This window comes from Pyrgilauda ruficollis, unplaced genomic scaffold (genome assembly GCF_017590135.1).
Source record: "Pyrgilauda ruficollis isolate IOZ18807 unplaced genomic scaffold, ASM1759013v1 scaffold6, whole genome shotgun sequence".
Lineage (NCBI taxonomy): Eukaryota > Metazoa > Chordata > Aves > Passeriformes > Passeridae > Pyrgilauda > Pyrgilauda ruficollis.
The window spans coordinates 16,321,713-16,332,288 of NW_024527710.1; the positions used below are offsets into that span (position 1 = coordinate 16,321,713).

The following is a 10,576-nucleotide window of genomic DNA, read 5'->3' on the forward strand; positions in this document are numbered from 1 at the left end:
TTTAGTGCTAAAGGGAGCTGTATTCACCATTTCCCTGTGGTCTCCAAAAGAGATACAAGCCAAAGTTTTAGGGAGCAAGGGGAGAAGAACACCTCTTTTGGTGTGACTTTGGCAGTTTCCTTCTATGAAACTCTCTCAGTTCTGTGTCCATGGGAATTCCACAGCTCAGTTTGAGCTTCTCCCTTGCTGCTATTAGAGCACATTTGGCAACTGACTGGCCATCCCATCCTCAGACCAGGCTTCCCAGGTTCTTAAGGAATCCTTCCCAAAATAAAATTGTTTAGCAATATGTATCCAGCACTTAAAGTGCTTTTATTTTTTTAGAAAGAGCACTCTTGGAGGACAGTTCTAGTGGCAGAAGACAAATGAGAGCAGTAGCTTCTCATTCATCCCTGGCTGATTTTCAGATCTGGAGAAGAAAGGGTGCTCAGTTTTAAACAAAACAGGACAGTACCATCAGCTGATTACAGAATCATAGAATAGTTTGGGTTGGAAGAGACCTTTAAAGGTCATGTAGTCCACCCCCCTGCAATGATGAGTGTGCTTTTCTTCAGCTTCACTCAGTTCAGTCACTGCTAGCCTTTAGCTTGGGAAAGAAAAATACTTTCTGGAGCAGTGTGCTGGAAAAGGTGGCTGACCCCTTGTCTGTAGCAATCATGGCAAGGAAAGCAAATGCCTTGTGCCATGGACAGCTGCCTTCTCTGAGCTGTGCTAAACTCACAAAATATTTCTATTTTTTCTTTTAGGATTTATTCTCTGTTCACCACTTGTTGGATATCTCTGTATCTCTTAAATGATATTTTATTTTTTGTTGGACATGGGCTATCTGTAAGGATACTAAAAGGCTCTCTCTATATTTTAATGCAGTTTTACTCTCTGTTTTAACATCTCAACCTTCTACTGGCATACAGTAGTGAAAGACTTTTTCTAAAGGTCTCTTGTTTTTTTTTATGAGCCCCTGTCCAGGGTAATTTCCCAAATGCAGTCCAGATTGGGTAAAATGTAAGCATATTTCTGAGGTACAAGGGGTTTTTTTCTTTTAATAGTAAACCACACATCAGATGAACCAGTTAAAAAATATCACAAATCAAAACTCACAGCAGGGATTTTCCTCATTAACCTCAGGTAGACACTGGAGCATGGCAAAGAATATATTTGAAAGATGAGGGGGAAAGGAAAAAGGAAAAGGGAAAGGAAAGGAAAGGAAAGGAAAGGAAAGGAAAGGAAAGGAAAGGAAAGGAAAGGAAAGGAAAGGAAAGGAAAGGAAAGGAAAGGAAAGGAAAGGAAAGGAAAGGAAAGGAAAGGAAAGGAAAGGAAAGGAAAGGAAAGGAAAGGAAAGGAAAGGGAAGGGAAGGGAAGGAAAGGAAAGGAAAGGAAAGGAAAGGAAAGGAAAGGAAAGGAAAGGAAAGGAAAGGAAAGGAAAGGAAAGGAAAGGAAAGGAAAGGGAAGGAAAGGAAGGAAAGGAAAGGAAAGGAAAGGAAAGGAAAGGAAAGGAAAGGAAAGGAAAGGAAAATCAAGTCTCCTCAGCCAGTGTTGGAAAGAGGGAAAGACTAAATAGATGAAGAAGAGTGAAATATTGCAAATAGTTTTGCTTTCTTGATGGAGTAACCCTAAAGCAAAGTATAGGCAGAAGTTGGTTTTATGACAACCCCAGCTAGGTACCCCAAAAATGCTGAAACTGCCCAAAGTGGGGAAATGAACAGAGAGACGTGTGTGAATTAATTAGATCAAAAAAATGTTTTGACAGCAAAAGTGAACATATGGAATGAATTGTGAGAACCTGATCCAGTTCCCCATGTGTAAATGATGCCTTACCCATAGCTCATAAAGCAAATACAGATGCAAAAAAAAAAAAGCTCCTTTCCTATCCCCTCCCCCCAGTAAAGCCCAGTCAGTTGCCAGATGGCAAATAAAAGTCTGAACTTGGTGACTAAATGTGAGGAAAGCTGAATGTTCATTATGGATGTTGAAAGAAATCAGCCAAATAAATCTGAATTTTGCACTTTGGAGGAAGCCATGCAGCTCAGCTAAATATTGAGTGGAATGCCCAGCTGAGTGTCAGGGTCCCCTGGGCTTGGGTCTTCAGTGTCTCTGTTTTACCCTCCCTGGTCTAAATCAGAATCATGGAATGGTTTGGACAGGGACATCTCCCACTCTCCCAAGTTGCTCCAAGCCCTGTGCAGCCTGGCCTTGGACACTTCCAGGGATCCAGGGGCAGCCACAGCTTCTCTGGGCACCCTGTGCTGGGCCTGACCACCCTCAAGGGAGGGATTGCTTTGTGTCCAGCTCAGTTCTTGGTGCCTGTCCGTGTGGAATCACACACCTGCCCTGACTGCCCCAAAGGCTTTATCTCCTAATATTGAGGGTGGAAGCATTGGGACAGATGGCTGCAAGCAGAGGGTGAGGAGGGAGCCTGAGAAGAAAAGAAATGTGTTGCAGGTTATGCAGAGGAGCATTCCCTGGATTCGTTTGCTCCATCTCCAGGAAGGATGAGTAGAGAGAGGGTGGATTGGGCAGTGCCCAGCATCAGGAGCTGGTAGAGGAATTTGCTCTCCTGACTCCCAGTTGAGTTTGTGCTCTGTTAAACACAGCTGCTTATATCAGCATCATATTTCCAAGCCTAAAAACTGTGTTAAATCAATGTATTTTCATGTGGTTTCAGTGGATAGAACTTCTTGGTCTCTTTTAACAGTGATGCTGTGCATGGTTAAATTTATTCCACCTCAGAAGGGGGTGAGAGAGATGTGCTGCCAGTGTCACTTGGTGCTGGAGTCAGGAGCCTGTTCCAGCTGTGGCATCAGCACCATGGCATGGCTGGGACCTTCACATACAGCCACTGAAGGGAACAGTCCCTTCATGGAGAAAGGACTGCACAGGCTCATGTCAGGGGAAGAGCAGCTAAACCCTGCCCCAGACTGCTTGGGTGCTGCCCACAGACTTGATTCATGGCACCCAGTGCCAGCAGTCTGTGAAGCTGAAACAGGAGCTGAGCACTTGGGCTCTTTCCATTGCCCAGGGAAGCTGAAACCCCTGCTAAGCTGTCAGGTTTGTGTCCAAGCAGCTTTGAGCACTAAGAGGTGCCAGCAGCAGAGCCCTCACAAAGCAAACTGCTTAATTATTTGCTACTCAGAGGCAACTTGGGGGAGTGCAGACTCTAATCAACAACTACCCAACCTATATTTAGTAGCAGAGTGGCTGGAGCTTAGACCCAAACATAGTTTCCAGCTGATAGATGATGTGGCAATCAGAGCTGACCCTTGTCCCATTCTAAATTTGGGCTGTGGAATAAGTCATTAATATCATGGCTGACATGGCAAGGCACCCTTCCAGCAGCTGCCCTGCCACTGCTGCTCCTCTTAGGGCTGTGCCTGTGGCTGGCCAGCCTGGCTGGGCTCTGGGACACCAAACTGGGTGACCACAGCCTGGCTGGCACTGTGGAGACACTGAGGGAGGGGCAAAGTCAGTGCTCTGGGGGCAGAAGTGATCCTGTGGCCTTACCTGTGCTTGTCTCTGGTGCTGTGAGAGCTGTTTTCCATTTGTTCTGGTACTAAGGAGTGAAAATCTTATCTGGTGGTGCAGGACAGGTTGGGTGATCCATGCTTCATTGGGATGGGGAAGGTGCAGGAGGGTTCAGAGCTCCATGTGGCACCCACAGTGCAGAACTGGGGACGCACAAACTCTGTGCCCAGCCAAACCAAACTGGGGAAATGGCACAGCCCACTGCAGAGAGAGGTAACTGAAAATTAAAATAAGAAATTATGTGTCCCAGATAACTCCAGAAATCTCTTGAAACTTTCTGGAATCTAATTCAGTGCTGGAACCAGAAATGCACCTTGTCTCAGTGCTCAGGATCCATCCAGTTGGCCTCTGTCAACTCAAGCTGGGTGGTTGAAGGGTAGAATAATGTTGGGCTTGTTTTGAGCTGCCTCAGTGTAACAAACAAATGCATGAAATCTTCCTCTAAAAAGGGCCAGTGCTATTACTGAACACATGGACAGGGAGATTCCAAAGGTCAGTGACTTTTCCTGGAAGACAAACTCAAGTCCTGAGCTGGTGTCCTGCTTGCCAGCCCTCCATCCTTCCAACCTCTTCTCCCTCTTCCTCTGTATCTCATGTGACCAGACAGACAAAACTCTTCCTCTCTCTCTCTCTCTCTCTCTCTCTCTCTCTGAGGTTTGATACAGACACAGAAATCAATGTTGGATCGGAGCAAAAGGAAAATACTAACTTGTGTGAAATTTTCAACTTTTTCACTAAATGAATCAAAGCCAAATTTTCACACTTTGGTCTTAGGTGTGAATTTTTGCTCAGCTCTAATATTTATCCATAATGTGTTTTAAAACTTGGCTTGCTCCATCTAGAAACCCACAGAGAATTGAGTTACAGATTCTGGGCTTTGTGCATGCTGCCAAGATCTGCCCCTATAACTCAAACAAACCGACACCCCCCAAACAAAAACAAAAAGATGGGGGGGGGGGGGGGGGGGGCGGGAGGGGAAACCACTAGAAAAATATTGTATATGGTCCATCACATGCTTTCTTCATGCAGTCATATCCCACTAAAAAGTAATGTTCTGCTGAAACACATTCATGTAACTCCTGTAAACACAGATAAGATGAATTTTGCATCTCCAAAGCAATCCCTAAATAAAAGCCTAGGAGGAAATAGCAGCATTGCTTAAAATTCTTATAGAAGTTTAAAAGTATTTCTTCAACATCAGCATTTCAAGAAATCTATTTATGCCCCTCAAATCCAAATATATCTGTCACTGAACTTCTTAAAATTATGCTAAAGACATCTGTTAGCTGAGTTTGTGTGTGTGGAATAGAGATGAGTGAGAGAAAGGTTCTTTACTGCTGCAGAACAATTTTAATTATTACATAGAACATTATTTATTTGTTGTGAGGACTAGGAGGGTAAGGAAACTCTGATAGTTTGAAGGTTAACACCTGCTGAATCCTGAAATCAGGACAGATCTGGTGGGAAGAATGTTCCTACATTTCAGCCTGTTGTGAATGGGGCAACTTTTAAATTATTTTCTTCTTGCTGCTGGATCTGTGACAGGAAAACTAAACAGAAACACTGGAGAGGTGAGACTGGCTTGAATGTGAGCATCAGATCCCCCAGTTTGGTGCTTTGTGCAGCCACGTGCTTTCAGCCACTGAAATGGTACAGGAGAACTTGAAATGATCTGTGGTTGTTTTGTTGTTAATAATTACCTTAGGTGAAAGTCCAAGCATTTCTTGAGATTACCAAAATGACTGAGTGGTGACAACACAGCTGGGAAGTTGCATTTGTGCTTGGATGCCTTACTATTTAACTTTGGATACAATTTTTAAAGTCTCAAAATAAAGAAAAAGCCCAGTTGGGATTTTGTGACTTTCTAAACTAAGGTTGGTGTCCCTAAATCTGATTTCTCATCTGCTGTGTACTTTAAGGCTCACATCCCATTAACTTTCAGTAATACTCAATCTCATCAGTCCTTGAGTCACAGCTGAAAATCAGACTTGGGGACTATTCTAAGTTGGGCTTGATGATCTCCAAGGTCTCTTCCAGCCTAGTTGGTTCTGTGATTCTGTGATTCTATCCACAAGTGGGCTTCACTGGCCTCCCTGTGCAGTCCCAGGGGATGTGGGCTCCTCCTGTGGGATGTGCAGGGTTTTGTGAGGCAGCTCTTGGAGGACCCCAAGGGCAGGGAATCAGAGAAGATGGGTCTCCCAGCCTGAAGCTATTCCCTGTGTGCACCTCCTGTGGCTCCTGTGCCAGGCTGATGGGCTTCTCCTGCTGCCTCCTCCCACACAAAGTTAAAAACCTTTTCCTTCCCATTATTAAAGGGACAATGATTGAAATTTCCAGCTTTAAGATGCTGTGTCAAAGTTGGGCTTCCCTAGGAGACAGGATTTTCCCTGGGTTTCCAGTAGGGTTTCCCTTGGAGATCCACTGCCTGTTGGGGCTGCCCTGGATTCTTCAGCTGGGCAAGTGTTGGATTCCCAGCCCCAGATGATGCTGGAGAGTGGAATTCAGCCACCAGGACCGAGTGGATTTGAGTGGCTACTGACCTTCCCAGCAGCAAAATGGCACCTTGTCCTGAGATCTTGGTGGGCCTTGGGGAGTTTGGTTCCCTGTCCCTTCCCAGGCAGGGATAACCCCGCTGGGCTGGGTCTCTCCATGGAGAGCAGAGTGTTTACTGGCTTGTATCTGTCTCAGTGTTGACACTCCAACAAAAGGTTAGAAATCATGAATGCATCCCTTTATTTCTGCTCCACAGTGCCTCTCTTTTTTTCTGTGTAAACCCTTCACTTGCCTCTTGCCCAGCCTTTAGAAACGATGATCAAATGCGAACTTTCAGGGTTTATTTATAGCGTAGCCTTTATGGAAAGAGAGAAAAGAAATGATTAAAAAGCAATTTTACAAAATATTTTGTTTTAAGAGAGAATTCATTGTGTTTTAAATCACTGTATTCATTGTGCTGTCTAGACTGGCAAACAAAGAAGATAGAGCGTCATTCAAATTAAGATTGTGAAATCCTTGGTGACTGGAATTATGGATTTGGATGTCAACCCTCAAACAAACTATTTCTGAACGGCAGTATTATCACTTTGCTATATTTAAGGCTTTGTTGGAGACAGAGCAGTGCACAAGGTTGATCCGATTCAGTAATGCAATTCTAATGTTCCTTTGTCTCCCGTTTCATTATAAATTCATATTTTCAATGTTCTGTTCCTCTTTGTCCCCAGAAAATTGTTGAAAGGACTCTCCTCTGGGAGTAAAGTTTTTTGTTCAAGCTAACAATGACCAAACTGACTTTACAACACAGAAAAACACACAACTAAAATGTGAATTGAGAGAGGGAATTAATTTAGGATATTTTGAGCAACTCAGAATGGGTGAGTTGTTGAAAATTGCTGGCTGTGTATTTTTTTGCCATGCTATTCCACGGAACCATGGTAGTTGCTGTGAGACTTTAATGCTGTGGATTCTCAAAAGTCTGTGTATTTTCAGTAGATTTAAAAACACCAAAGTATTATAGCTGATAAACTGATAAACTTGGAAGTCTTCCTCCTTTGCTCAGGGTGGATGATGGGGGTCCAGCAGAAGAAAAGCAGCATTTTCTGGAAGCTGGAAGAGTAAAGCAGAACATGAGGGTGTGGAGCACCCATGTCAGAGGCACAGCATAGCCTGGGAATGGAGCTGTGTCCTGGTCCCGAGTGTGCACAGACAGGGGAATGCAAAGTCAGGCCCTCCTTTTCCTTTTTGTTGCACCTGTGATAAAAAAATGTATTTGCCTGTTGAGACACTTCAGATGTTATGGGTTTATTTTCGTGCAGTGTCTCCAGGGCAGTTCAAAAGGAGGTGTAAAGCAGGGAGCAGAAAGGAAGGTGACACTTCCATTTGTGAGAGTGTTTCAGGAGGCTTTGTTTTCCCTAAGGCACAATGGAAAAGCAGTAGCCATTGTACCAGAGGGAATTGGCTTTTACTTTGAGTTGCTTTTTTTTTTTTCCCTGTGTGTTCATTCATTTTTTGGATAGTCTGTAAATCCAGATGGCTGTGTAAGGGACTGACTATTGTAAACAGGGACAATGCTTGAGCATTGTCAGTGTCACCTGTTAAAGGCCAGGGAATAAAATGCCCATTTCTCTTACTGGGAAGGATATCAGCCTTTCCATGGCAGTATTTTAATCTGGCTGCTGTGCAGAGTCTCAGTGCCAGCAGGCTCACATGTCCCAGGGAAAAGAACACACTATCTCTCTGCAAGTTATTTCAAGGGTGTTTCTTGGGGAATCAAAGTACAATCAACGTATGAAGGAGAATGGGCATATGAGAGCACAGAAATATTCCCTGCTGCTGTATCAGCACCCTCAGCAGAGTGGAGTCCTGAGTGCACACCTGGCAATGCTTCTGCCTTTGGCAGAGCCTGCCCTGGGCCAGTGACACTGCACTGACATTGCTCATCTGAAGTTCTGTGAGATCCTCTGCTGTCAAGTGCTGGATTAGTGGAAAGCACAGATTTCACTAGGGCAGGTATTCCAGCCTGTAAAATCATCCAAACCTTTTAAAAATCCAGCTGTAGCAGCTGGCTGGAAGGTTCCAGCAGCAGCACAGGGTTCTGCAGGGTCGTCCTCATTCTTAGGCACTGCATTAAAACAGGTTCAGGGTCCTGCTTAGAAACTCTGAACCCTGATTTAGTCACACACTGACTCTTGAGTTCTGACCGTTAATGTTTTTAGCATTCTTCCATCTAAAAGCTGTTGCTTCGATTGTCCTTGTGAAATCACTGAGTGTCTGCTGCCTCCACTGTATCCTCAGAGCTCAGGCCTCTTAACTTTGGCAATTCTCATTCCAGTGGGATTGCTTGGGAGAATCCACGGAAAATCAGAATCTCACAGAGATCAGAAAAGGGAAGCAGATTACTCATCCCTCTCCCTTCCACACATGGCTGTCCCAGAGACTCCTTTTGCAGGGGATTCTGTGAGCTCTGACTTTATTTTGGCCAAAAGCAGAGCAGGATCAGAGCTTGCCTCTTGCGCCTTTGTGCTGGAACGTGAGGGCAGCTGTGAGCTGCAGAACAGACATTCCCAGGTTACCTTCAGCTTGTGGAGCACCCTCGAGTCCTCCTCGCTGCAGGGAACTGATACTTTCAGAATATGATTACAAGATCTCAAGTACAGTATCATTTTATTTGGGAACCTTCCCCTCCAGGGATGCAGTGTTTAACATTTCCTTTGGTTAGAGTAAATAATAAAAGATAACTCTGTTCTGCCTGGGACTCCCAGTGAGAGAGAGGAACAGACTTTGGTTACTGAGGGTCTGCAGAGCTTTGTTCTCTTGACTACTTTATAATGGGATTGAACATATTTGCTGCCATCTGGCCTGTTCAGCCGAAACAAAATACATCACTAATGTTCCGATTGGTTTTGAAACATCTTGTTCTTGTCAAAAAGTATTTTAAATCAAAACAGGCTTTTCCAGTTGGTGTTTGTCTTTTCCTAGGAGGCCATGGCGAAAATGGGGAAAATTGGAAAAGTTGTGCAGCCCAACCACGAGCATAAAAGGTAACGCTGGCCCTGGTGTGTTCCCCTGGGAGAGTTCGAGGGAGATAAAGTTGGGGTCTGGAGGTGAGGTTGGGTGTGTCTCTTTACAGCCCTGCTCAAGTGCAGTAATGTTTAGCAGACAGATACTTTAAAAATCACAGTATATTATACTTTTAAGAATCGTTCATGCTGTATTTCTAAGGATTATTTATATTCATTTTAAAGCTTGATTATTTCTATTTTAAGGATTGGTAATATGATATTTTAAAGGATGATTTCTGTGAATTTCTGAGGATTATTTTCTATTACGTTGTATTTTAAGGGTAATTTGCGTTACACTTTCACGGGCTCCGGATTCCACGGGCGGCGGCGCGCGGGCTCCCTCTGGCGGCGGGCCCGGGCTGAGGGACTCGGGGGGACGCGGGGCCTGTGCCCGCCTCTGGGCCCCGCAGCACGGCGCTCACTCTGAGGGGCCGGAGCGGGTCCAGGGAAGGGCTGGAGCACCAGGAGCGGCTGAGGGAGCTGGGAAGGGGCTCAGCCTGGAGAAAAGGGGGCTCAGGGGGGATCTTGTGGCTCTGCACAACTCCTGACAGCAGGGGACAGCCGGAGGTGTTGGGCTCTGCTCCCAAATAACAAGAGACAGGACAAGAGGAAACGGCCTCAAGCTGTGCCAAGAAAAGTTTAGACTGGATATTTGGGGAAATTTCTTCATGGAAAGGGTTGTCCAGACCTGGCACAGCTGCCCAGGGCAGTCCCCATCGCTGAAGGGATTTAAAATCCCTGTGGATGTGGCACTTGGGGACACGGGGCAGTGGCGGCCTTGGCAGTGCTGGGGGAATGGTTGGACTCGGTGATTTTGAAGGATTTTTGCCACCTGAATGAATTCTGTGAAGCTCCGGTGTCTCCTCACTCTCATGACAGAGAACTCTGGGGAAAACTGTCTGAGAAGCCAAGCTGGCTGCAGGGAAATGAAAGGTGGAATTGCAGCTGGAAATCACAGCTTGGGTGGAAACTCAGCAGTGCCCAGGGAGGGCTCTGACCCCAGCAGCAGCTGCACCTAGCAAAGAGTCAAAGCGTCTTTAATGCTAAGAGAAGCAAGTAAACATGTAAATTGCAGGGGATTTAAATCTTCAAATCTCAGGCTTTGCTGACATTAACTTTCTTATATAGATTTTATGACAAGAAATATGAAGTATTTTTGAAGCTTGTGGAGCACCAGAGAGAGTATCGCTCCATCATGAACAACTTGTGATCCAGAGGCATGGGAGCTGGGAACAGCAAGCAAATTTCCAGGCATGTGTGATGCGGGTAATTTCTTCTTACTGTACTGTCCATATTGAAAATGTCCTGTTATCATTTAAAGTATACGTTTTAATTTTTAATGAGAAATAAAATGCAGTCACTTTAATGTGAAGCACTGGGTATTTTCTGTCAATAATCCTTGCACACAGAGACAAGGAATATTCATTTGCTCCAGTTCAAGAACACAAGACAACCAGTTGCAGATACCCCAGTGCCAGTATTTGGACTGGCAGGAACAGCAC

General features: G+C 45.0%; 1 protein-coding gene across 5 annotated transcripts in view; it reads left to right on the forward strand.

The window, feature by feature from the left end:
- FGGY (FGGY carbohydrate kinase domain containing) overlaps window positions 1-10,434 on the forward strand; it is a 130,111-nt gene extending 119,677 nt beyond the window's left edge. For all 5 annotated transcript variants that reach the window (XM_041483381.1, XM_041483382.1, XM_041483383.1 and 2 more), the window contains 2 exons: window positions 8,992-9,053; window positions 10,203-10,434. In XM_041483381.1, coding sequence (XP_041339315.1) covers window positions 8,992-9,053; window positions 10,203-10,284 — 144 coding nt within the window. In that variant the 3' untranslated portion in view covers window positions 10,285-10,434. The remainder of the gene's footprint in view (window positions 1-8,991; window positions 9,054-10,202) is intronic.
- Window positions 10,435-10,576: the final 142 nt, after the last annotated feature.